This window comes from Lampetra fluviatilis, chromosome 16 (assembly GCF_964198595.1).
Source record: "Lampetra fluviatilis chromosome 16, kcLamFluv1.1, whole genome shotgun sequence".
Lineage (NCBI taxonomy): Eukaryota > Metazoa > Chordata > Hyperoartia > Petromyzontiformes > Petromyzontidae > Lampetra > Lampetra fluviatilis.
This window is the reverse complement of record NC_136290.1, coordinates 9,170,767-9,198,697: the sequence shown is the minus strand read 5'-3', so window position 1 is coordinate 9,198,697 and position 27,931 is coordinate 9,170,767. Positions and strand designations below refer to the sequence as shown.

The window sequence follows — 27,931 nt, the reverse complement described above, 5'->3', positions numbered from 1 at the left end:
TTGCAATTGTCATGTACAAACTCCATCGGGGAATTGACATCTTGACTTGACTTCAAATAATAAATAATGCATGACCCTCTATAAATGTATTTTACGAATTGATGTATACGTGCTATAAACCACAGCCATTGCCTTAAACATTTTTACTTTTAAAGCCACAGTACTATCAGTTGTTTTGTTATTTGTGTAATGAAGGCTTCCACACAGCTTTGTTGTCATGGGTTGCTGTTTGACCATACTTCACTCAACTTGTCAGTGTCGGTTGGTGACATGAAAGCCCATAACTGGCTCAGATACCACTTGGCCATTGATGTTAGCCGTAGCCAGCAATCAAACTAACTCTAGATATGAACAAGTATCGTTCATATCTAGAGTTTAAAACTTATTTTTGTTCTTGGAGATAATATATGTAACTGCTGGATGTAGTGATGAAAATAATTTATTTGCAATGAAGCAGCCTAAAATTATTTAGGAGTTGGCCAAATATCTACTCGTGTTGAAACATTGTGTCATATCACGGAATATCCAAAATGTCTTCATTAATTTCTAAAAGCAGCGTGGCGTGACATTCCGACGAAAAAAGTGTCTTGCTTAAATATTTAATGCATCGTTATCAGTTTGCATAACAGATCACCGCGTCTACAAAGCAGACAGATTAACGACGTGCTGTTGGCACACACAGCCGACTTGGCGCTTAATTAAATTGAAATGTGAAGATACAAACACAAGGGTGCCACTTCCTTAGCACACCATCGGCAGCACTTTGCCCCCCCCCCCTCATCTGTTTGATTGAACACTAAGGGCAATAATTCACGGTGCTCTGCCTGATTGAATGGGGCTCCACGGAGGCGAGATGTTAACTCTCTCGCCTGGCATGAAGGAGATCGTGGGTTCGACCCTGACCCTGACACCTGTATATTGTGAGTTTGCAATGTTCTCCCCGTGGTCGCGTGGATTTTTCTCCGGGTCCTCCGGTTTTTCCCTCCACATTTAGAAACATGCGTTGAGCGTATTTGGCTGCTATACATTTTTACATGATAAGCCACTTCGCTGAGCTATCATGTTGTTTCTGACAAAGAGCTCTATAGTTCAGTGGGCCTTACCATGTAAAAAAAAAACATAGTTTCGGTTGAATGGCAGAGGCGCTTAAAACGAGACTCTCTTGCTTAACAAGCTGAACTGTACCAACGTTGCCAATAATATCAAGCTAAGACCTTGATGGAGACTTATCATTATTCCAATCAAGGGTGAAGCATCGACCTACATTGTTTTCATTGCAATGCTTTAATGTCTCATCATAATACACACGTAAATGTTTGTATGGTTATCACACACAATTTGTAATCTAGAGGTCACCGGGTTTTATTTCCCGCCAAGGAAATTGAAGAAATAGTGTCGGTTTCTTAAATCATCTCACCTCTGTCCACCCAGGTGTATAAATGGGCACTCCCCCACATTCGATGAGCAGGTTGTGGTGGGCGATGGGGTAAAGTGTGGGCCCTCCCACCTCCTACGAGACGTCCGGCCCAGTGTGGACAAGAGAGGCAAATACCCTCGAGCGGGGCACTCAAGAGCGCTCTCTCGTGGAGGCACTTCTGCCAGCAGTGGCGTGAGCAAGCAGTTGCAGGGCCGCACCTTTACCTTGTATACAAAAGGCTGCTTTAGCAATAATATCATAAACACAAGTAAAGACTAACACAAAGAAAAACGGTGATTTTTGTTTAATCCTACGTCATCTTAAAATTACAAATGTGTTGATTTGCTTGTATTGGAAGTTATTTCAAGTGTTAAACTGAATTCCATTTTGAAGCAGGCGATCCAGATTAAAAAAAACACATTTATTTGATACAATGAAAATACGTACAATCTGCAATCAACGGCATTTTTCGTTGCGTTCAATTGCAAGCACATAAACTCACACACGCACACAAAAGCATTCCATTGATATCTACACAATGTATATATAATCCTGCCTTAATCATATTATTCGATTTTATTTTCTCTAACATGTCGACGGTACAGTATTTACAAATTATATATCCTAACCAGCCATGCATAATTAGCAAAAAGCATGTTGGGAGTCTTCATATCGAGTTTTACATATTGCACATGCAACACAGCGTCAGGTTACCAAATACCGTATCAACTATCACGTAACACTGGTGGACCTGAGATTACCACTCAGATGTATGCAGGAGAGAAGGTCAAGTAATTTTTATGTCCATCCCACACTAAGCTTGCACAGGACTGGGATTGCATTTTATATACCGCAGTTGAAAATGGCCAGGAACAAATGGACGGAAACGTGATGTACATCTTACGATAGCGACGCGTTATTTCTGCAAGTCCCGATGTACGTGATTGACTCATTCTAATGAAGGTCATCTCTTGTATCCGTGCGGTCAACAAGGCGACGTTAACCAAGGGACAGGGTGCTATGCGGCTTTCTCGTCTGATACCTCGTGAATACCGTAAACACGTGATCCTGTGCGTGTGTGTGTGTGTTTTTGTGCGTCGTGCAGTGATGACGGCAACTCTGTAGAGTGGGGGCTGTTAGGCTGAGCTATAGAGAAAGTGCTGCGATGATTGGTATTTACTTTGCTTCAGACGACATCATTCGGCAACGCGAGGGGGAAGGTGAACATTGCAAGAGAAGGTTTCTGTCCTTCGCTTGAAAGTGCGGGACAAAATTTGACGGTCAGCAAAGAGTGACCAACGTTGCATAAACGACTCATTTCCACATATTTACATAACCAAGGCTTTTGAAGTCGAACTAAATAAGTAAACATTGCACGTACATTCAATTAGATGTGACATTTTTTTTGGCACATGTTTGCATATTTATAAGTAACACCGTGAATATGCAGTAGTTGTTTTTATGTAAGGTTTAACATGATTTCACTTATCCCAGAGAGGCAATGTAGGCAAGGGTTTGTCAAAAATAGTGAGACACGATGTTTACTTTGAAAAATAGAATAAACATAGTGATATATCCGAGTGACCAAAAAAAATTCGAAATTTGACATTTGAACATAAAGTCAACTGTACAATTTCGTATTCTTAGGTTTTTTCGGTAAAGTCACGTAGGTAAAACATCAAAATTAATAAAAATCAAATAACATAAAAATCACAGCTAATCTGGCTGTGACGGTCCCACCTGATGACGGAGACTTGTGTTGCCTCCGAAACGTCGTGATTTTTATTTTATTTTATTTTTTATTAATTTTGATGTTTTACCTACGTGACTTTACCGAAAAAACCTAAGAATATGAATCCTTGCAGTCACGAAAGCTTCAAATCTAGAATGTACAATTTCGATCAAATATCATTATACTAAACCCACTGGGGGAAATGTGAAGTTAAATATGTACTTCCCGAATTAAGAGTAACGCAATTTTATTTAAAACTATTAAAAAAATTATATAGACAGTAATCTGTTTGCCGGTGGGAAATGTTATATTAGAGCAATTAAACCTGCTTGTACATTGTAAATATAAACGGCGTGGTTGAGTAATGAATCGCTGATAAAGAAAGATATATATATAAACGTAATATTGTGGTAAAAATTTTTTTATAGAAAATTAAGATAATTTCCAAAGTTTTTTCCCTCCGGGAATATGATTGGGACGGAGCTTGAAAAACAGACGATGAGCGTTAAGTGCGTGTGTGGATATCGTGCAAACCTGCACGGAGCAAAACACTTTGTAAAGTAAAGCACGACGCATTGAAATGCAACCAATTTTGCTCGAAAAACAAACATTCAGCTACAACATAGCTGCATTTAATACAGGTTAATTCTTACAGCACATGCAAAAACGCCCAATATTTAATAAAGATCAGCCGTATATTTACAAATGGTCTCAATGATGGTACTCTAACGACACCGTTGTTGATTTTTTTCAAAGGCGGATGAACCATGTACGATAAACGCGGTGAAGTATCCGCGGGGATGCAGGAGCAAAGACATTAATCAACGCTCACCACCCTGTCCATCCCATCGGCTCTTGCGCAGGAGAGGCCTGCTGGAAGAAAATCTAGAGGGGGGGGGGGGGCGGCGGGAGGGGGTCACGTTTACCCACAGCCTCCACAAGTTAACCATCCGCCCTAGTTACGCCTTCATCCTAATTCGCTCACTAATACCGATTAAATTATTTTTATCCATTGTACAACCGGGCCAGGACGGCGTCGCTCAATTGGCGCACACGGTTTGCTTTTCCACCGCGGGAAGCCAAGCCGTGCCGCCGACGTTACACGCAATGAACAAGTCCCACAAGCATATCGGTGATGCCGTGACGTTGTCTCCTCACACGGTATGCGGACTGACATCACGTGCCATGACGCGCGTGGGTGACTCCCGTGTCCTCACACCGTGTACTGACGGACATACACGCACGCACGCAAAGGATGCGTAATTAGCCCCGCACCTGGCCCTGCTTGGCCACGAGCTAGATTTAGATGCGCTGTGGAGCCGCTACGTCACGGTCTAGTTCTGGCTCGGCACGGCACAGCGAATATCAAATGGAATACCATCCGTAACCATGAAAAGCCCGTGCTTGCTTGGCATGGATGTGCCAGTTGAAAAGGGATAGAACCAGTTATCAGCCGCCCTCGCCGCCCCTCGCCGCGCGAATCTCAGTTGACGAGGTGCCACATGGCGATCTGCTTGCGCGGGTTGTTCACCATCTCCTCCCAGTGTTTGCCCTCGAGCCCGCCGGCGCGTGCGCCCACCACGCAGCGGCCCAGCGCGGCGGCGCGCCCGCTGCGGTCGTAGTTGACGAGCGCCAGCTCCAGGGAGACGTTCTGCAGCTGCTCGAAGGGCACCTCGAACATCACCACCTCGTTCCACACCGGGTTCAGCTTGTACTTGACTCGCTTGGTCTGCTTCTTCTTCATGCGCGTGCCCTGGTGCCAGAGGCTCATCTTCACCGACAGGTCTGTCGGGAGACGGGGATGGGCATGGGGGAGATTGATAAGAAAGGAACATTAGGTTCAAAGTTTTCGCTGTGCCGTCAGGCATGTGAGTTACACGAGTGGCATGAAGTCAAAAGAGACAATTAAGGCGGCATTCATCTCCATTGGCAGCCCTAAGCCGGTGAAGGATATTTCGCATTCACTGTATTAGACCAGCGGCTCTGTAGACTGGCCCTGTAGCGTGACCTTCAAGGGAGGGGTGGGTGGGGGGCGTAACCATATTGTTACTGGAAAATAACGGGTGCACTTCTTCAATTGGGCTATGAGTCAATTCAGCTTTTTTGGTATACAATATTTAGATGGGTGAAAGATTATCAAGGTTCATCATCGGTTTACTTTTGTTAAAACCACGGTTGTTTATATGTATACATTAAAACATGAATATGTATAGCCCTCCATTAAGCCACTGCTGGATGGAGGCCTTCCCACACCACGGCGGTCACGGGAGTGCCAGTCGGTACAGGTTGGTGACAGGAGGGGCCCAGGACTGGTTCACATATCACACGCCACTGATGTTAGTCTTGGTTGATGATCAGTCTCAGACTCGCAGGTTCGTAGCACAGTGTACTAATACACACTCCACTATTGCCCCTCTCATGTACACATTGCAAGTTTAAAACAAGGCTGGGACCAACAGTTCATGTCACGCACCTTGTGCTGCTTAATCGTATGCCAGTCACGTGTGTGGAAGTAAAACTAGTTAATTGCAATTGACTGTATGTTAAAGAGGTTTTGCTGAATATATATTCTGGAAAGGCGTCAGATGTGTAATAATTTTACACTCTCAGTCGATAAATCAGAAGGCCATAAGACCTTATTTAATATTCTTGTTAATTATTCTAAACTCTGCATATTATAAGCAATGGGATATCCTATGGAATATAAGCAATGGAATATACATTTTAAAGTTAAACTGTGTATTTCAAATTATAAGAAAAAAAGGCTACTTTTTCCAAAACTTTGTAATGCAAAAAGTTTTGGGCATTTCTGAAAATAAATACTTCAACCAAAAATGTCCATATCATAACATATACACGTAGATTTATTGCCACGGATATAATTCAAATTGCATGGAAGTATATGTTTCGGTGTTAAATTATAACGCGGAAGAGTGCGATTACTCATACATCTACATTTATGGGATGGATGTTATGAATAACTTTGCCTTCCATGCTGCAATGTGGCTCTCTCAAAAAAGTGGCAGGATAATTACACATAAATCCCAAGATGTCTGGTTTACATTACCATCCACTTGGCCCTGTTTTGCTCTCAAAATCAACGAGCATGCGAAATTATCAATGTAAAGAGGAGAGCGCATACAGACTGGCCGCTTTGTCTATCACAGCCATAGAACTAAAGCCACTGGCTTTTTCAGCCGGACCAGTTTCACGACCTTAGACGTACACTCATACCTGTCAACCCCTTATCAGTGTCTACCTTATTGTGGTACATTAGGAATGGACCTTGTGCAGAAAGGGAGTAAAGGGTGGTTCTGTGAAAGTCCTGATGTGCTGTGCAGTGCATCAATGCATGTGTGTACAGCAGCATGTGATGACTGCGTTGGGCCTGTAGGTGGCTGGCAGGGTTATTGAATAACCGCACTTGAACACCAGTCACGTGGTTAATGGCGACTCGGTTCACGAATTGCTGTGTGTGACACACGTGCTGTTGCATTTTACAGATTAGCCACAATAAATGTGTTTGCCCTCGATTTGGAGCACCTACCCACATCCTTCATTTCGAGTGTGCAACATTATTACAGACCAACTCAGACCTTATTGGTCACCCCGTGCCCTTATAATCCCAACGTTCATCCTACAAAGTCCCATCACAAGGAAGAAACGCAAACAAATAGACAAAAAAAATGTTATTGCCCGTATTGAAACGACTGTACGCCGTATGGACCTGAAAACTCAATTTTGCTGTACAAGAATACGGGGTAAGTCGTATGGGTTGACACGGTAATGACACTTTAGACCCCGTAAAAAGACGTGGGCCATTGTCAGATAATTAATCAGCCAGTGCTCTTCTTACTGAGGCAGATTGTGTCAACCAATTAGGAATGTAATTCTGAAATAAATGTTTTAAAAAATATCAACTTTCTTGATCAGAGAGAAATGCTTGTGAAAATAACACCAGGGTGTTGGACATCGTTAAACGAAGTTACTTTTTTTCATCCAACCTTGGATCATGAAGATGCGTTCACGTGTGTGTACAAGTAAAACCACTGGCTGATTTGCTGGACCGTTACGGAGCCAACTGTGCTAATCGGAAATGATGATTGCATGCGACACATATTCTTGGTCAGATTTGTTTCACTTTGAAAGTGAGGTTGCTCAATTTGTGTGATTGCCCAGCCAGTGTGCTGTGAGGTATATAAAAATTACGTACAGACAACAGAAATTGAATTTTATTTTTAAAGAACTACTAGATGACAAACGAGCACTGCGCATATCCTCTCTTGGCCACAGTCGTATAAGCTCCTTTTATAAAAAAAAAAATCAAAGTATCATCTTTATACTATTGATTGACTGCTGTGGTGGGCGTGCCACCCATTGCACAGCGATGATTGATATCAGAGTCTGTCATTGCTCTCTGTGCATGTGCGCAGGCATTCGCGCAACGCCATCCAATTAGACACTCGTGATGGACCAAGATTTATAGTAAAGTTACAAGCGAAGGGTTTATAACATCAGGAGTCAACTCTTGGCCAGAAGTCCGCAGTCAATCCTTGTATGTCTTTCTAATGGCCATGGTAGGTAAACCTTTATTCCCAACAGTGCACTGTACACCTCAGATTAGCACGGTTGGCTACGTACGGTGCAAAAGAAGTTCAACATATGTACACATGTTTTGCTGTCATACGTTGGAAATGTCATCATGATTCAGTACGAGCGTCTGGTCAGTGATAAAAGCCTTGGCTAGCGTACCGTGCCATGAAGGCCTTAGAGCAAGTGGAGGATTTTGTGCGAAACGGTGATAAGCACTGCCGACAAATATATGCAAAAATCAATGCTTAAAACGTCCTTTGGTAAACACAAATGTGTACATGTAGGTTGTTTCCAAAGAACCACTGACTGAAATCTCAGCCAGCTGTAGATGGTGGTGATTTTATTTCTTTCTATTTTAATGTAAACGAGGGACGGAACCCTCCGGCAATTCCTTGAATTGTCATGGTCGAATAGGGAAACATAATTCAAGAACTGATCATTTGCTTCGACATTGTGGTGAACGGTAGTTCCTCTCGATGGTTTCAGGGGTGATGTGAGTCCATTACATACAACATATAAAAATCGAAAAAGTAGTATTTCAAACGTGATTCAAATCACGTGTCCTGAGCTTAATCATTGGTATTGATACATCAATGAATCGATCCACCGATAATGGCTATGCTCCAACTAGAGCTGGGACAATTAGTCATTAAAATATATTGATTAAACAAAAAACATTGAAATCGACTATTTTTTGTGATCAGTTACTCAGGCGCTTTTAAAAATGGCTGCCACCCCGACATCTTGGCTCCTGAAGGCAGGAAACCCATATAAGCCACGCCCAGCGTGACACGGCAGCCGATGATGCCATTGTCTTCAGCAGGTCCTGTCAATGACCTCTCCAACCAGCGGCAAATCTTAGAACAGAGGTGAGATTTAATTTTTTCCTCCCAACGATTTTTGCGTTATTCGATCAGTAGAGTAATCGATTACTTGAATAATCGGAGAGAGAGCCCTGCTCAACTCGTAACATCTTTCACCAAATTAAACCTCAGTGCGAGCTTGACATCCACTAGCCAGCACGCCCAGGCCAGCGGAACACACTCAAGTTGGTGCTCTTGAGGCGCCGGCTTCTCGCACTGCAGACAGCACTTTAGTTATGCCAAATTGAGAGAGCGAGCCAAGCGGGGATTTGTCGTCGGCACGCTGGCTCCGTTTCAATCGCCGGACAAGAGCTCTAATGCACTTTTCTAGGAAAAACCGTAATTCATTATATGACCTTACAAATGTGCCGCTCTGCGAAAATCTGGGTGACTCATTTGGATAATTGAGGTAGCATTAATCTCAATGCCTGAACCCGCTGCCGAAAATAAAATGCTCAGAGGGCGCTGCTTTTGCGAAGGCACACGCGATTTCACTTTGGAAAGTGCTGTCATTAGAGAGGCTAAGATGTAATGCATACCAATGAGGTACGTATGTGGTAGGTACAATGTCAGCAATAAAATTCTTCAGCGCGGAAAAATGAACAGTGACCACTGCTTCAGCGCAGGTTGTAAAACGTTATGATTGAGATGTATCTTTATCTTTGAAGATGATTAAAGGCTATGCATGGAGACTATGTACAATATTGTAATCACTGTGTTATTATAGTCCAGGGGCGAGCGCGTTCCGAAGCAGATGTGGCACATTTTACAAAAACTTAAGATGAGAACACAGCATGTCCATCGTAAGTGGAATGTATTCCACAAATTTGAGGCAATGGATCTGGCCCAGGCAGCGATGACCTTGATTTTTTTTTAACAATATAATTTAAGGAGTGATGACACAGTGGTTAGCACCATAAACCCGGTGACCTGGGCTCGATTCCTGGCCACAGCTGTCATCAGTAGCCAAGCCCACCAGTTTATAATTTTGAATAGATATATAAACAATGCCTATAATCAAGATTTCACAAGCTAAGCATGTTTAAGCCTGGATAGTGATTGGATCAGTGACCGACATGCATAAAACTCATGGTGTGGGCTTCTGTAATAGCTACATTGTCAAGAGAGCAGTCCGGAAAATTTTATTTTTTTCTACTTTGGTATAATCCGATGTCTAATAGTCCCCACCTTCTTAACCCGTATAGACCAGAGTGGTGAAGTATGGTAAAATAATCCCCATTACCCGAATGGTGTGGGATCAGGGGAGGGGGGAGACCTTCATCCAGAAGGGAATTGACAAAAGGAGGTCTGTACGTGTACATACGAACAATACAATGTGGATTTACAGAGCGTCTACAACTCTACATGCAACGGCATCGCAAGACTTCGTGCAATTTTGTTTTTGTTCCCCCCCTCCCCCCACCATGGAAATCGCAATGTCAAAACGTTAGCCCGTTATGTACTTTCCTGGTACATGGCAGTGTCAATGATGATCGTGGTGAGATTCCCTCACTGGGGATGCGCGGTGGCTCTAGTTCAGACAGGCAGTGCATTTTCGACTCGGGGTTTGTGCTTACGGGTGACATGAGCAGGTTGATTAATTAATTCGACTTCTTGGTTCTTTCGGTAAAGTCACGTAGAAGGAAAATAATAAAAATAAAACATAATAAAATAATTCTTACGACGTTTCGGCCACAGGCGAAGACCAGGGCTGTCGGGGAGACAGCGTCTGACGCTGTCTCCCCAACAGACCTGGTCTTCACCTGGTCTTCACCTGAGGACGGCTGCTTGCGTTGTGGCCGAAACGTCGTGAGAATTATTTTATTATGTTTTATTTTTATTATTTTATCATTATTATATTATTTCCCTTCTACGTGACTTTACCGAAAAAAACAAGAAAATCAATTCCTGCAGTCACGAAAGCTTTCAATCGAAATTTAATTAATTCGAGTTTCAATAGGAAGGCAGAGGAAACGGCGAACGTTCCGGCGACTGCTGGGCAGCCGGCCGAGAATCTGTCCTCCCTGGAGGATGCGCGAATTTATTTGGCAAAGGAAACCTGAAGTGGATCTGACTGGCCGGGCTGACCTGGAGCCCTTGTAAATCTCCGGCACCTCGCGCATTCGCTTAACCGTGGCACGTGCGCCGTGGTGCGGGTGGCCAAGTGAGGCGTGCTGCCCACCAGCGCAGTCTTTCATGTTCCCAGAGTTGAGGCTCCTCGCTTTCATCAGCACCACCACCAAGCGGTTGGCAGTGGGCAGATACCCGATCGCAAACAGCAGCTCTCCCACATTGATGTCCCCGTCCTGGTTTTTGAGATACACGGAGAGATGCACGCATATACAACAGCGAATAATATAAATTGTTGATTAAAAAAAAAATCGTGTTGGTACTCAACCGCCGCTCCTGTTTAAGGTTTCCTGGCTTGGTTGAGAAGTTGGGATTGTGGTCTGGGGTGTGTAGACCTACTGGACTCATTTCTCTATTGTGATGACTTTTTCGTTGTTTGTGCCTTTTGCTTTGGTGGCATTTCTTTATTTTTTTTTATTAATTTTAAATTTAGCTTGGTAGTAGTATTTTCGTTTGCTTGGAAGTAGCTGTATATAGGATTTGGTTCTTGCATATCATTAATGTACAGCGTTATGGGACGCAATTAGCATGAACAACGCTATATAAAATGAAGTATTATTATTAAATAATTGAAATAAGAAATACAAGGATCGTTCAAGTTGAATCTCCACTTTTGTTATAGATTATCATAACAGAATGACAATTCACTGAGAGATTGTGAAGTGTAACTGGTAACATCTGGTAACTTCTGTGTGAATGTGATGTCACAACTGTGCAAAGTTGGCTACGATCAGCACGTTGGCTATGTACGGTGCAATAGTTCAACATTCATACGTAAAAAAGCAGTCTGGGTATTTCCAAGATGACAGAGAACAATGCGCAGTGTGCTAGCTTTGTCAGATGAAGTTTCTATCAAAGGAAAATGTCAAACAAGTTGAGGGGCGGTGTTAAGCAAGTGGACATTTTCAGGAGGTTTTATATACAGTTTGGTATAATGTGGCTCTTTAGCAGAAGGGTGTCTCATTGGTGGAAGTTTTAACAAGTAATGTGAATTTGATAGAAAGGTAATGATGTGAAAGCAGATATCCTAAATCAATTCTATACTGCTGGAATTTGGGCATTTACAGCAGCAATGGGACAATACGTTTGTGTAACAGGAATATATTTTTAAAAAATAGGGACATCTTCATTAAATTCACTTTACTTTCACATTTTCTAGAACCACCTTGTAGAGAGAGGATGAACTGCTGTACCTTAAAAGTTCAGAGACAGCTTTTCAGTCACAGTTGTGACAACTACGTCTGATGTCTCCCGTCCAAGCGGCTTTATTAAGTAGCCGAGTGACATCGTATAGAGTCCTCGTCAAGGAGCATAAACCATCATGCAAACTCCGGACATCCTCACAGCAGCGGATTTTGGCTAACCATCGAACGAAGACGGTCACGGCATCACGTGCTTTCAGCTGCACTTTGGGTGCCGTCTGGAACGTTCTTCCTCCCGAAATTAGGAAGCCACTGGAGCTATGCACTTTTAAATCTAGATTGAAATAACTAATTTCTTTAGAGCAGCTTGTTGCTTTTAGTTTGTCGTCCTTCCCCCGCATCTCCAATTAGCATGGTTGGCTACGTACGGTGCGAAAAAAGTTCAACATACGTACATACAATGCTCCTGCCGTTTAAAAAAAAATGTCCTGAAAACAGGGCCGCCCCAAGGTTACTTGGTGGCCAGGGGCTGGAGGCCCGGCATAGATTGCTGCATCAGGCCCAGGCCCACTTTGGGGCTCTATTCTGTGTGAGGCCCACGGAATGTTGCCCCCTTGACCCCACCACTCTGGACGGCCCTGCCTAGAGCAAAATGTCCAGTAAATTTGCCATCATTCCCTCCATAACTCTGTCACTTGCGCTTTACGAAGCTACCAATCAACCGTCACCAATGCACGAGCAATGTAGAGGGTGCTTGTGGCCCCAAATTAATTCTCAAAAACGTAATGTTTTTTTTGTTAAGTAAGGTTTATTTCAAACAGATATGAATATGCAAAGGAACTAAAAATGTCAGGGATCAATTAATTGGGGGCCGCAAGACATCTGGACTAGCCTGTGGATCGGCCGCAGTTCGTCGCTTGTCTTTTTTAAAGGCGGATGAAATAGGCAAGAGTGAGGAGAGGGGGCGCGGGGAATGGTTTCAAGACGGGTTAAACCAAATCGCGTCGTCTGAGCAAACCAAATTGGCGACGCTCGAGCCGAATGAACAATACAACATGCTCTACTTTCTGCGTACACGCAGAGCTTGCGTCGATCTTAAATGGGGTAACATTTGTCAGCTCTGTCAGCGTGCAGGTTGTTTCAGGCCGCGTGTGCAATGAATCTGATGATGGACAGTTTGTGTCACCCCTGTGGCAAAGCTAGAACGCTACATCTCACAATATGCCTCGCAAATGATGAATGTGCAGTGGACTTCGCGCGCACGAGGATCTATTTCCTAAAAGTAACAAGGAACGAGAAAAAAATCATGCCTATGCACGCATAACTGCAATCGCTCTCTGACATGCACTTGCCCAGGATTTGTTTAATCAGCGGTTATAACGGTAGCCAGGTGCGCAGGCAACAGGACATCCGTGGGCCGCGATGAGGCCGTGGGGCTCAGAAAGCGGCACTGCCTGGGGGGGAGGAGGGGGGGGCGCCTCTCAGCTGGCCGAGCCGGGATGCCAAGGCGGGGGTCTATTTGGCGCTGGTTTGCATCTCCGCATTGTTGCCAAACCCTCGCTTGATCAATTCGGTCGATTGTCTATAGCAAGGGGGCGGGCAGGCAAAGTAATGAGAAGAAGCAATTTTCGAATTCGGGAGAAAAAAGAAACTCAATATTACATAATCCGCAATGCAACGTGGTGAATATGCGACGGTGGTCCTGGTTAAATAACGGTCACGAAACGATCCTCAAAGAGCCGCATTCGGCCCCGGAGCTGCAGGTTGCCGGCCCCTGGTCTATAGGGCAAGTACTTGAATGACAACACAACTTTACAATGCATGTTCAATCGCAGCACCCTCCCCATTGCGGACGGATGGATGTACGCATGCACGCATGTTGAACTTCTTTAGCGCCGTACGTTGCCAACCGCGCCAAATCGGAGGTGCGGGACGGTCAGAGCTAATGCACGGAGCATTCTCGTCCTCGGTCGGAACACCTTCAGTTTGAAAGCGTTAATACCGTGGCGTCTCCCCCTCCACCGACCGCACGCACACTGACGTACTCGCTCTAACGCCTTGAGGTCCACGGAGGTGCTCCGCCCCGAGTGGACGTCCACGTCCGCGAGCTTCAGTCGGATGTCGCCGACGAAGTTGCAGCGGGAGAACTTGTCGAAGTCGTAAAGGGACAGGATGAGCGTGCTGTCGGTCAGCTCCTCGCAGGTGAGGTTGAAGGTGAAGGCCTCGTTCCACACCGGGTGCACCGTCTTCTGCTTGACGGACGTCTCGCCCTTCTGGCACACGGTCTTCGTGTAGAGGCTCAGGACCACGAACGGGTCGCAGAAGCCGGCCTTATCCGTCTTTGGAATCCCCGAAGCTGTGGATTTAAAAAAGAGAAAGAAAGATGAAGTAGAATAATTTATTAACTGATATCTAGACACGGTGAACCAATCTGTCACAATCTTGCACGGTCCTGCGATGTGGCAATCCACCTAACACGTGTACAAGAGCTGATTTCATACCATGGTGGATGTCCTCTGAGCACATTCCAGTCCTCGGCTGCCATTATTCTTGCCATCATTATTTTTCATCGTACGCCATCATCCCTTCTAGCGAGGGTTGACGGCTGATAGTCAAGGATCATTCTGTGTATGTATGTTGAACTTCTTACGCACCGTACATAACCAACCATGCTAATAAGAGGTGCGAAGGTAGGACAACAACAACAAACTTAACACACAAAACAGTTCTAAAGAAATTAGTTTTCAATTTAGATTTAAAAGTGCAAAGCTCCAGTGGCCTCCGAATATCGGAAGAATGTCACAGACGGCCGCAGAAGCGCATCTGAAAGCACGCGATGCAGTGACCGTCTAATTATAACACAAAGTGGATGGCATTGTGTTTTGGTGTTAACGTTGTGCATCATCATTACCAACATCAGCATCATCAGTGCAAATCGTATTTTGGGTCTCAATTCCCATACTGGCGTGTAGTACTTCGTGGCGTTTGTAGCTGCGGCTGAGGATAATGATGATGATGAGTAGTATGGTGATGACAATGATGTTGATCAAAAATGTTCTCGTACCTTCGATAATGACGACGCGCAATTCGCACGTGTGCTCGGTGTACTTCAGCGAGAAGTGGAGCTTCCCCTTTGACCTCCACACTTCTGTCTCTTCGCTGTCACCTGGCGGCTGCTGCTCTGCCACGCTCGCAGAAGTGTCGCAAGACCCTGAAAAAACACAAAGCAAGCGAATAAACAACCGCTTGAGCAGGTGCTACGGTATTATGTCACGATGGGGAGATGTTATCTCCCTCGCCAGGTATACAGGAGGTCGTGGGTTCGATCCCGACCCTGTCGCCTGCTGTATATTTGGAGTTTGCATGTTCTCCCCATGGCAGCATAGATTTTGCTCCGCGTCCTCCGGTTTTTCCCTCCACATTTAGAAAAATACGTTTGGAGTATTTGGCTGCTACTATACATTTCCACGTGATATAACACTTCGTTGAGCTATCATTTGTGGCCAGGTCGTTTCTGAAAAAGATCTATATAGCTCAGTGGGCCTTACCTGGTGATAAAAAAAATTGTTTCATAGTTCTAAACATAAAGCCAAATGAGCTCTGCGATGTGCTTTCTGGTTGTACTGCGTATTGTTCGGCACGATGTCCGACCTTTCAGTTCCCGAATAAGTTCCCCAGCACATGAAAGAAAGCTTCAAACACCATGCCAAACAACACGAGGTACAACCCGAAAACGCATCAGAGAGCTGAACAGCACAACTACAAAAGCCTACGGAGTGGTAGGCAAGATGTCAGCACAGGCTGACCATAAAAGCCCTACTTGAAAATATATTTTACTTTCGCGGTTGTATTGCAGTTGTGCTACTGGCACAACTGCGTAAGATAAAAGCCCTCGGAGACATTGTCATGGAACCCAGTCCCAGCAGCACTCTCACTCCTGAGCCGCCCAGTCGCATAGCACGTGTTCATTTGGTCACAATATCATCGTGATGATCATCTCGTAAAAATAATATTAACAACGTTTCTACAAACGCTTTCCATTCCACTGCAGGATGATGGCCTCCCCTCCATGATGGTTGTTGGACCACACTCCACCTTGCTGGGTATCGATCTCCACCCACTGCTGTTGGCCATGACGAGAAACTCAAACTCAGGTCTCCAAGTTCACAGTGCAGTGCGTGCAAACCCCAGCGCCACAACTCCCTGCCCTGCACATCGAATTAGAGTGCAAAAAAAAACCACACATGGCAGTGCTCGTACAATACACGTTCAGCTCTTCCCTCCTTGGGTAGAACAGGAAATATAAACAAATAATGCATCTTATGAAAGGAAAACAGGTCCACGGTTAACAAATATACAGCAACTGCCAGTCATGGCATCATCCTTTATTCACTGTGGAGCGGTTGGCGTGTGCGTCACACCGTTTAGCGGAGGCTTTCTTTTCATTGACCTTTACCTATCACTGACGTGCAACACATACTGTTTGTCATTCAGGGTATGCGCCGTTCTGGGTTAGCGCTGCAAGGAGTTCACGATCGATATATTGCAATTGTCTATATTTGATGGCCACCGTGTGCACAGTGAGTAATGTCTCCCCCCCCCTCTCCTCCACCTCTCTCTCTTTCTCTGTGCTTATGTAACTCACGTAGCTCGCACGCGAGTTTACTCCTCTCGCTAGCCGGCACGCGGGACCTGTATTTTTTTTTAAAACCGCCGTGCTCTAATAATTTGTGTTTATTACAGGGCACTAATTCATTTGGCCATTGAATGGGATTTCAGCTGACTCGTCGCTTTACATTTGTGAACGTGTAGAGGTTCTTGTTGTTCTTGTTGTTGTTCTTGTTTTTGTTGCTATTCGTGCTTTATTTATTACAGCAATGTTATACGTGTCACCAATTTGGGAGAGCAGAGAACGTTGACTTGAGAGGTAGGAGCCGTGTCCGCATTGCTGCATGGCTCAGAGAGATGGACTTTTAACGACAAGCAAATAAATACAAAATAATCCCCTGGCCTTTTGAGTACGGCTGAATGCAGAGGATGCCAGAAATGTCATGGGAGTGATGGGGCAAGCAACTTGGAAGTTCAGCCTAGAGCATGACAGGAACGATCTGTAGGTATATTGTGCAGGAAGAGGCTTTCAGGTGGACGGTATACATGTGTCGGATGGAGGAACGCGGGTTACAGGCAATCAATTGGAGTAGCACTCAGCAGTCAGTGACCAAAGGCGAGACCGCAAGCCAGACAGTGGTGAGAGCAGATGTTGAATGTCGGTTATTGAAGGAAGTGATTGTTGGGTGTTTGTGGAATAAGTGGCATTGGCCATTACGACTTCATGACCGAACGTTACGTGTTTAATTACACCACCAGTCTTTGACGTTTGTGGAAGACCAATTTTAGTCTAAACATACATGTATCTTTCTTTAGAGTTTTTTGTAATGCGGATGCAGGCTATTCTCAAATTATATTCTTATTTTTGTTGCTGTTTTGGAGAAATATTGAAAATTATTATTATTATAATCTGCTGGTAGATTTGTGCCAGAATGTTGAATTTCCAACATTGGCTCAAATATATAAATTGGATATGTGTGTTGCCCCATTATTGCTTGAGCAGGAAAACCAATTTTACTTTAAATTAACAAGTCACATTATGTTTGGTTCTGTACTTTGACTCAATTCCAGCTCGGATAATTAAAATATCAGTTTGATGCAATACCACGAAAAATGACTCTCGTGCAGAGCCAGCGCGAAAGTGCTGCCCCCTACTGTGTGGGCCCGAGGTCACTTGAAGGAATCTCGGAGGTAGCTCTATGAAGCCTGCTTCCGTGGGCCATTCTCCAAGCACAGGAGTAGTTGTACTGCTGTGCGAGGGCTCCAAACGAACATGTCATCTCATGGCAATAATGGCGATGGCGATAACACGATGGGGGAGCAAAATGACGGGAAAATGTCAAAGCGAAATTCTTACAAAAAACAAATCTAGGTGCCGAACGCAATGGGAAACGAACCCTGGCGCAGCTTCCCCGCGACGCTATCCACCCTCCTGTCTCCGCGCTCCGCGCTGCGTTGCCGCGAGCCGGCCGGCGACTCCCGGCCACCGCACGCACCGGGGCCCGCCTCGCCGCAGAAGTCGGAGGTCTCGGGAGGCCCCCAGCGGGGGCCCGCGGCGGCGGCGTTGGTCTCCGCGGTCGACTCGTGCCGGGTAAGCAGCTTGGTCGCGGTGAGCGTCCCCCGTGGTGAGCACACCAGCGGCTCCTTGGGAACGGACGGGGGCTGCACCGTCTCGGGAGGCTTCTGGTCCAACACGACCTGCTGAGGGATCGACATGGCGCGAGTTGCGGCCTGCTGTGAGAGGGTCATCGTGTGTGTCCGGACCCCTTGCGACGTCGTGATATGGTCGGGATGAATCTTTCACGTGAGCCCCGCTCTTGTAGGCCGTATTGTTAGTTCCGTAATACAGACGGGGGGGGGAGGGTTTGTTGAGTGTGTCGTCAACCCGCCACCACCCGACGCAGCCGATTACTAAGGTTTTGTCACATAAACAAAACGTGCCAATTAGTCACTACTTCAGAGCACCGGTGTGTTGGAGTGTAAACCCACAACATGTACAGTTTGAGTACGACGTTTCGCTGGTGATCACAACCAGCTTCATCAGGCGATTTGCCAGAATTGTGAAGAAAGTCTTCCTGTTTCGGTCTTGCTGATATTACCACTGTGAGCCTATCAGGCACGAAGATCAGAGGGTGGGTTAATTTAGTCATTTTAAACATTTCATTAGAGTGAGATCGTGCAAGTACGGCACGGTAGTGAAACTCGGGTGGGTGTCCACCTGTCCTGGTTTCCCCAGGTATGTCCTCTTGTTGAGCCAGCTGTCCTGGGAATTGCGTAAATTGTCCCGGTACATTCAAAGTCAAGTCAAGGGGGGAATGGGGGGGGGGGTTGTCCAGTTGCACAACAATGGGCCGCTGAGGACAATGCGTTTACATGGCGTTGTGTGACTCTTCTTGCCATGATATACGTCTGGGTATTTTGTACCCCAGAGGTCGCCAAGCCCAATGTGAGTGTCACGTTGGCCCAGTACGAGAGGAGGAGGAGGAAGGCCGGGGGTAAGAGCAACGTTGTACAAGAGCGACTTGTTGAGAGTGGTATGATGCACGTAACAATCGGTTGTTAGCCCGACTTGGTGCCAGCATATTCTGTACCCGGAGTGACAGCAATGGAGAGCAAAGACAAAGATCACCCGTATAGCCTGAACATACTGTTGGGGCAAGTGCTGTGAGCCGGCACGGCACACGAGGGGGTGTGTGGTGATATTTGCACATCATACCAGGTACTCATTTGAGGCTGGGTCGACCTAGGGGAGGCCTATGACCGGTTCAGATAATCGTCCCTGGTGTTGGTGGCCGTGAGCGGGAATCGAATTGGGGTCGCCGGGTTCGTAGCGCAGCACATTAACCACTACATTACAGCTCTCCAGCAATGGAGACAAAAAAAGACAAATGTCCCCCGTATAGCCTGTAACTGACTGTAGGGGCAAGTGCTATTAGCGAGCACCTATAAAGGCCGGCACGGTACACGAGGGGGTGGGTGGCCAACACCACGCCCGGCCGCCTTTGTCTCCCTCGTGGCGATGTTTACACATCGCACCAGGTACTCATTTGAGGCCGAGTCGACCTAGGGGAGGCCCAGGACCGGTATCAGATCATCGTCACCGGTGTTGGCCGTGAGCGGGAACTGAACTCGGGTCGTCGGGTTCGCAGCGCAGCGCGCAAACCGCTACACTACTGCTCCCCACCAGCAATGGACAGCACACACACACGCACACACACAAGCACACACACGCACACACACGCACACACGCACACACACGCGCACGCACGCACACACGCACACACACACACATACGCACACACGTACACACACGCGCGCACACACGCACACTCACGCACACACACACGCACACTCACGCACACACACGCGCGCACACACACGCGCACACACACGCACACACACACACGCGTACACACACACATACACACATGCGCACACACACACATACACACGCGCGCACACACACGCACACAGGGTCTTGTTCACTACTGGCTTCAGTCAATGGACCCCATAAAACGCACTGCCTAGGCATACCATCACCACGTTTGTCTTGTTAGACTATATATACACTGTCAATTCTTCATCGATTAATTACTTATATTTTAGTGATGAAAAAATGTATGTAAGGTTCACGTTTTAATTTCTTTCACCAGGTGAGAATTCCAGAGGCCAGGCTAGTCACAGATGCTATAGTAAAACGGAGTCATCAAAATGGCAAAAGCAAAACTATTTTTTTTTAAATGTGAGCAATGAAGCGAACAGAAATCAGAGCAAAAAACAACTCCGTCACATCAAACAAGTATCTAAAATACTGCACAAATACAGTTCATATCAATTAAATTCGCACGTGCGTTGTGGCCATTTTTTAAAATTGTTTTGCAAGTGTTCGTCTACTCACCACTGGTGACAATATCGAGGCATCGCGTGGGCTCGTTCCTGCGTGGTAAGCATGCAAACGCAACCCGTGTCTGTTTTAACGCCTTTTGCAAAGAAACAAAAATGTTTCCATAATAGAGTTCAGCACACCGGTGTGTTGAAATTGTGGGTTTACTCTCCAACACACCGATGTGCTGAATTAGTAACGGATTGGCATGTTTTGTGTACATGACAAACCTTACTAATTGGTTGTGTCGGGTGGTTGGCGGGTTTAACGGCACATTTATATTTACGCGATCTAACCTGAAAAACATCTATGTATAATATTGGTCACGAAAGCCTACTTGTTAGACGAATCATTTTTACCTCGAAGGTGTATTGGTTAAAATAGATATTACTACTATAGTGCATTTTATTTAAAGTGATTACTTATTCATTAAATTTACTTCATTTTCGCACAGGGCTTGTTATCTGCCTTTTTTAATAACAAATAATGCAGGAGGTGTCGGTAGCTCATTTCCTGTATAAACCGAATATTTCTTTGGTCAAAAAGTTCTCACAACTAAGCCGAGGGAAGTCCTGACTACATATCTTCGATTTCTTTTGAATGGGAGCTATCAATCACACATGGATAATGTATATATTATATTCACTACCATCAAATTATTTCAATTTTCTACGAGACGGCTCTCGAGGGCCGTTGTATGCCATGCACTATTTTTCAGATTTTTCACAAATGTTTTACGTTAAATAAATAACGAGAATGATTGATGTGCATTTCATCTTAGATGCGTGCAATATTGAGTCGTGCAAACGTAATTTAGATGCAATCGATATTTCCCCGAAACGAGTGACTTCGCATAGCAGTGGAGATATAACTTTCCACCCACGGTAACAGCGTGTTTTTAATCACGCATACATGCGTAGTGAAATTCTGCGAACAACAAAAACTACCCCGCAAATTCCAAGATGAGCTGTCTCTTGTGACCGAGGAACAAGCGACACTGGAATTGCGATGGAAGGTCAATTTCCCCATGTGCCACCTTTGTTGTTGTTGTTGTCTAAACTCCGAGCCAGCCATTCCCTCGATTTAACACAAAGGCGTCCACATCTGAAAAGCGCGCGTGCGAGTGTTTCCCAAACCACACTTCACACACGAGCGCTCAGCGTGTGATGGACTTGCTGCTCATATTTCACCTTGCAGGTCATGGTTACCGGATTTGGTTGTGAACAGTAAACCTGATTGCACGTACCGTAAACGGGACTTGTAGTAATACGGAGTAGATTTACTCATCGGCGATCATTTGTAAAAAGGAAAAATGCACACGTCTGTGCACACAGCAATTATCGCACAAAGCACATTAAGGAAATGATGACACACCACGCAAGGACAACCCTGAATATCCAATGCGCCTCGCAAGCCATCAAATCATGTAGCTGTATCATACACTGTACTGTACATTATTTGGATTATAAGACGCACGTTTTTTCCCCCTGACATTTGTGATCGGATTCGTACACCTGTGTTGAACACCGGGCACACGTTTTTAGTCGCGTCTTACTTTCCCGGCGGTCTCTTTAATCCAGAGAATGCGGTATATACCTTGGTTCGGTCGTACGTGTCATCATTACCCGTGGCACAGACGTCGTGTTATGTGCCCTGTGTGAATACTGTATAAGAAGTACGTTTAAAACTTCGCCTCCGTGGCCGGAGATCAGCATTGCATTGTGAATATATGCACAACCAAATAGTAGTGCAATAGTAGTTCTTTCACAACGCCTGGACACTGCGTTGGTCAAAATACCCTGTGGAAGGAGCTGTGTGTGGGGCTTGCTCGTAGAGACATTGCAGGGCTGCCACCTTGATTGGTAATGCTAGATTGTGGCGCCTTGCCTGTCGTATGAGAACTTGCAATACTTTTTCTATTTCCCCTTCCCTATTGCATTACCTGTAAGGCGTGTGTATAATTAAAGTCAATGCGCACGGATACAGCAGCCTTGGTCATTCAGCGCATTAGCCACGTCAGCAAGTTGCTCTTAAATTGGAATAAACTGGAAATTAAAACGCACATCTTGTCATTTCAAGTGGTGAGCCTGCCGATATCAATGATATCATCGGCAATGGCCCTTCATCATAGCACAGGGCTATTTCCCGAAACGTTGCACATTACATATGTCTCATGCACCACTGCCAAAGAAGCAGCAGCAGCAGCAGCATTACCAACCACCGATTAACAGGGTTGGCTACGTACGGTGCAAAAGAAGCTCAACATACCTGTGCGTACGTACAACCAACTTGTCCAATTTTAATTGTGGGTAAGGCACAGGCGAATGAATCTGTACAACGCTGTGTGACGCTCGGTGGCGTGTTCCTGGCCGCTCCTCCGGTAAAGTCTTGTTGACGGGTACACCAGCAAGCGCAGCAGTACATCAAGCTCCGACAAATTGCCTGCAGTGTTTGGCTAGAAAATGTGCGCCTTTATACCTAAAGTACTCTCGTACGGCAGGGCTTCATTTCGACCGGGTCCGGAAAAAAAATATTTCCGCTCCCGGCTCACCACGTCCAGTATACATCGTGTGGCAATTTGTCGCTTTGACACCTACGCGGTTAAACGATAGCGATGCGGGAAATGTTCAGTGAGAAATTCATCCGTGACGATGCGCGGTTAATATCCCCCTTAGTTTTCAAGCTGTAAATACCTGGCGAAACATCGGTAGCTTCACCTACGTGACTTCACCGAAAGAACCAAAGAGTATGGATTCCTGCAGTCACGAAAGCTTCGAATCAAGATTGAATGCATCTCTGACTTGTGTCATTCGGCAACATTCACTATTGCAATATGTAGCGGCTAATGTTGTAATAGTCGATCCCTTTTACGTGTCAAATCCCCCCTTGCCCCCATCACCAAGCAGTACGTTTGAGTATTCCACCATTATTCAACCAGCAGCTCACGAGTGGTGGGATAAAATGTGGGTTCTCACATCTACTCCTCTAAGTATGGCCAGTGTGGAAGAGTAGGCCGAATACCTCCTTAGGGGGGTGGAGGGGGGAGGGCTCCATAAAGCGCCCTCTGGCGGAGGCCCATCCGCCAACAGCGGCGTGAACAGGCAACTGCACTGCTGCACCTTTATCTTGTTATTAACATTCTAATTGCGGTTGCAAGATAATGAATCACTTTTCAAGCATTCATTGGACACGCTTACAGCGTGACATGCAGAGTCCATCGCATACTTAACAGATAATTAAATAATGGATTCTCCCTCCGTTGGCGTCACCGCACCAAAAGAGAATACCTCTTATTTGGTCCGTCGGCCAACTGACCTTCCAACCGGCATCATTTGTTTTCAACATGCAAACTCTGGAGGGGTTTCGCAAACCTTCTGAGAATCATCGGCACAGAGTCAATCTTGCTAGACCAAGGGCAGAATCAGATTCTTTTTTCTTCAGAATCAGAATGTTAATTTATCCTGGAGGAATCCGATCAGCTATGAAGTTCTTTATTCACAGATTTCCAGGAGGCGGGGCTTACCAGATGTTATTGGGCAAGGGTGCGCTTATATATGCTGAACGTGTAATATAATACCCTCTTTTTTATTGCCCCAATGTGACCAGCAGTAACTTTTGAATTGCGATATTGCAGTAGGTCTATTAATTTTTACTGTACTGCGGGGTCAATGTCGTCTCCCCTGTGGCATCGATGCTGACTGGCGCGTGCCCCGCGTGTGTTTCTGTGTTTGCAGTTTTCCGTGGGGAGCGGTGGTTTAGCGGTTAGCGCGCTGGGGTACACACCCGGCGACTCGAGTTCGATTCCCGCTCACAGCCAACACCGGTGACGATTATCTGAACCGGTCCTGGGCCTCCCCTAGGTCGACTCAACCTCAAACGAGTACCTGGTACGGTGTGTAGACATCGCCACTAGGGAGACAAAGGCGGCTGGGCGTGGTGTTGGACACCCACCGCCGCGTGTTCCGTGCCGGCCTTCATAGGTGCTGCTCGCTAACAGCACTTGCCCAAACAGTCTGTTCAGGCTATACAGGGGGATCTTTGTAGTTTTATTTGCAGGTCTCTGAGATTGGACACAACCCGCTGTGGCATATTGATCAGCAAAAAAAAAAGAAAACCCACGGTCATTAACACAATCAAATTGGAACGAAAAACTGAGAAGTGTTGCAAAGACGCACGGCGAGATGCATGCTTGGGAATTACATTGAGAGATAAGTAAGAGGAACACGTGGATCGCAGATGACTCCGCAGGTGAACGACATCGTTCAAACTGCAAATTTGGGTGGACTCGGGCGGGAGACGCTGCGAGAAGAGTCGATGACCGCTGGGTCAAGAATAATGACGAAGTGCCGACAAGGGGGGGGGGTGGATGGCACGCGTCTGGGAGTACGCCCACCGAAAGTCCACGGAGCGATGAAAACAGACTTTTGTATGCAGGGAGCTCGGTGGATTGTATACTCTAGATATTATCGCTGGGTCGCAAGAGATGGCAAATGCTCGGGCACCCTGTTATCCAACAGAGGATGGTTAGATGGCTCGTGATTATGACAATGGAGATTACGATCATTCACGTTATGAATGGGAATTGATCAATAGCGTGATTTTTTTAAAATATTCCGGAGAAATAAATACGTTACACCTATCAAAAAAAGATTGGTACGACTTGGGGGGTAGGTGAGTGGGTGGGGGGAGACTTTTCACCCAGCAGTGGATTGAGCATGACTGATGATTCCGAGGACGACGATGACAGAGATCATTACTCACGGGTAGGATCGAGGTCACGGTGATCTGCGTCGGGTCGTCATCGTTGTCCTTGGGTCTCGACAGACACTTGCACAGGGCCAGAATCACCGCCAGTCCAGCGCCGGTCCCCAGCACTGACCCCAGCAGCACAGCGGCCAGCACCATGGTGACTCAAGACTGTTCAAGGAAGCTTTGGGCAGCCGCTAACCAACTGTGAACCTGGTGCGCTTGGCAGCCACTGCCTTGGCTAGAAAATGAAATAGCAAACAAACACAACAACAACAACAAAACCCCCCCAATAAAGCTGCTCGCAAAACAAAATCTGCTCTTCACTGTTTACATTGGCAGGGCCACGCCAGGCGTTCGTGCGCAGCCATATAGCGGTGCTATAGCTAAAGGTGAAACTCTACTGAGACAGGCGTAGAGGACGTGTCGTTTTGAGTGGATGACTTCGGTAATGCGATAGAGTCCCGCTCGGCGGAGGAGCTGTTGCGCTGCGCGATGCGGCTCGGGGTGGTGGGGAGGGGTGGGGGAGCTCCAACAAAAGGGTTGGCTCGTGGAGTGCAATCGACGCAGGCTCATTCAGAAAAAGCTCAACGCACGTACCGACACACATGCACACTGACACAGAGAGCGAGAGAGACACACGCACGCACGCCGAGAAGCCCTCAACACCACCACCACCCCCACGCGTGTCCTGCGGGGTGGGAGAATGTGCGTCACGGCGCGGGCTCCCCACCAACCCGCCCACGCTCCAAGCCCATACAAGGAGTAAGCAGTCGAGATGCTGAATTCCCTCCTGCACACCAAAGATCCCCCACCAGCCCTCCCACCCCCCCCTCCGTGTATCCTTTAACGGATTGGTGGGGCAAGTGCCGTTTGCGAGTAGCAGCCAGCCTTGTGTGCTTGCACAGCGCGCTGGCTAGCACCACGCCCGTCCGCCTTTGTCTCCCCGGTGCCGATGTTTAAACATCGCACACGGGTACTCAATTAAGGCTGAGTCGACCGAGTGGAGGCCATCACGACCGGCTCAGATATCCGTCATCGATATCGTTCGCGAGCGGGAATCGCGCAGTGCGCTAACCGCTGCGCCACCGCTCCATCCACACCGCCGCCACCTCCACTATAATCCTCTCCACACATCATCCCCTCTCCACCAGATAAGACTCCACCACCGCCCACCGTGCCGGATGCTCGCTAATCACGGCGGAACACCGCGATAAGCCCCGCCGGGTACATCTGACGAGGAGCTGCGTGATTATTTGTTGAACGTTTCCATTTTTAGCCACTGCTTGTGACGATGTTTGGTGGTTGTTTTTGTGCATTGTTGTTATTGTTGTTGCACCACCAAAGCGCAAATTAACGAATGCGCGCGTTGTGAGGACCGGGACCGGCCCGTGATTGCTGTGGGGACATCTCCTTGTGTGCGTGTTTGTGCGTGGGCTCTACGCGAGTACCTGGTGCGGTGTGTAAACATCGCCACTAGGGAGACAAAGGCGGTCGGGCGTGGTGTTGGCCACCCACCCCCTCGTGTGCCGTGCCGGCCTTCATAGGTGCTCGCTAACAGCACTTGCCCCTACAGTCTGTTAAGGCTACACGGGAGATCTTTGTCTTTGTCTACATGGTGTGGGCAGCGCTACGAACCCGGCGTGACCCGAGTTCGATTCCCACTCACGGCCAACACCGGTGACGATTTTCTGAACCGGTCCTGGGCTTCCCTTAGGTCGACTCAGCCTCAAACAGGTTCCCTGGTGCGGCGTGTAAACATCACCACTGGGGAGACAAAGGCGGCCGGGCCTGATGGCACACCCACCCCCTCGTGTGCCGTGCCAGCCATCATAGGTGCTCGTTAACAGCACTTTCCCCAACAGTCTGTGCAGGCTATACGGGGGATCTTTGTCTTTGCTCTACGCGGTGCATCCCGGTGCGCTGGCGTAGCGCTTCTTCGTGGTGTTGTTGTTGTTGTCTCGTGTTGTTGTTGTCGTTGTTGTTGTCTCGTGTCATTATTTATTAGCTCTGCATTGCAAATGTTGCGCTGTGCCTTGTGTTCCGTGAGAGATGACGATGGCCTTTCCTTGGGGGTCGCGTGATCAGATTCGTGTGGCGAGATCACGGCTAATGACGGTGCCGACGAGGAGACATTTGACCTGATATCTCGTAACAACTTAAGGGTTTGTTTTGGCGGTTGATTTGATTTTTTTGTCGTGATTATGCTGGGTTTTTTTTTAATTAGATTTTTGTAGCCCAGGATGCTACCGTGGCTGTAATGGTTCACGGCACTGGACTGCCAGTTGAAAATAAATCGGGTTTGTTCAATCCTCCCCACCTCTCTCTCCACCCAGCAGTACAAATCCATAAACTCTCGCTTATCTATTGATGGGGTGACGTGTGTGTACTCCCACGTGCTTGAAGACGTTTGACCGGCGTGGAAGAGTAGGCCAAATACTCTTGGCAGGGATTGTCTAAAGCAGCTCCATCTAGTGGAAACCCTTCCGCCAGCAGCGGCGTAAGCAGGAAATTGCAAGTCTTCACCCTTGTATCCCGGGTCTCCCCTGTAAAACGAGACTCGAGACTTGTAGACTTACTAATTGGTACTCATTTGTAAAAAGGAAAGATTCACACGTCTGTGCATACAGCAATTATCTCACAAAGCACATTAAACACCACATAAGGATGTGACAAGCCTAAAAATGCAATGCGCCTTTAAAGTCACCAAATCATATTCAAATCATGTTCTGTAGGTGTATCATTTACTGTACTCTACATTACGGGGGGCGGTCGTGTAGCGGTGAGCGCGCTGCTCTACGAACCTGGCGAACCCGA

The 27,931-nt window shown here is 46.6% G+C and overlaps 1 protein-coding gene across 3 annotated transcripts; it reads right to left on the bottom strand.

The window, feature by feature from the left end:
* Positions 1 to 1,817: 1,817 nt before the first annotated feature.
* On the bottom strand, positions 1,818 to 25,868 carry SYT13 (synaptotagmin 13). 3 transcript variants are annotated; one of them, XM_078863632.1, is made up of 6 exons: positions 25,130 to 25,868; positions 17,883 to 18,183; positions 14,942 to 15,088; positions 13,923 to 14,233; positions 10,788 to 10,911; positions 1,818 to 4,934 (listed from the first exon to the last, which is right to left on the bottom strand). In XM_078863632.1, exons 1-6 carry the CDS (start codon positions 25,271 to 25,273, stop codon positions 4,633 to 4,635), a joined length of 1,329 nt encoding a protein of 442 aa, XP_078719758.1. In that variant the 5' UTR covers positions 25,274 to 25,868; the 3' UTR covers positions 1,818 to 4,632. The 3 variants fall into 3 exon arrangements, with proteins under 3 accessions (XP_078719758.1, XP_078719759.1, XP_078719757.1); XM_078863633.1 differs by having other exon boundaries at positions 17,982 to 18,186; positions 25,130 to 25,866; XM_078863631.1 differs by having other exon boundaries at positions 17,883 to 18,186; positions 25,130 to 25,865.
* Positions 25,869 to 27,931: the final 2,063 nt, after the last annotated feature.

Coding starts and splice junctions, on each gene's coding strand:
- SYT13 (XM_078863631.1), bottom strand. CDS start 25,273: ATGGTGCTGGCCGCTGTGCTGCTGGGGTCAGTGCTGGGGACCGGCGCT. Junction 18,187..25,129: donor CCGTGACCTCGATCCTACCC/GTGAGTAATGAT, acceptor TCGATCCCTCAG/CAGGTCGTGTTGGACCAGAA. Junction 4,935..10,787: donor GAACATGAAAGACTGCGCTG/GTGGGCAGCACG, acceptor GTCTCCCGACAG/ACCTGTCGGTGAAGATGAGC.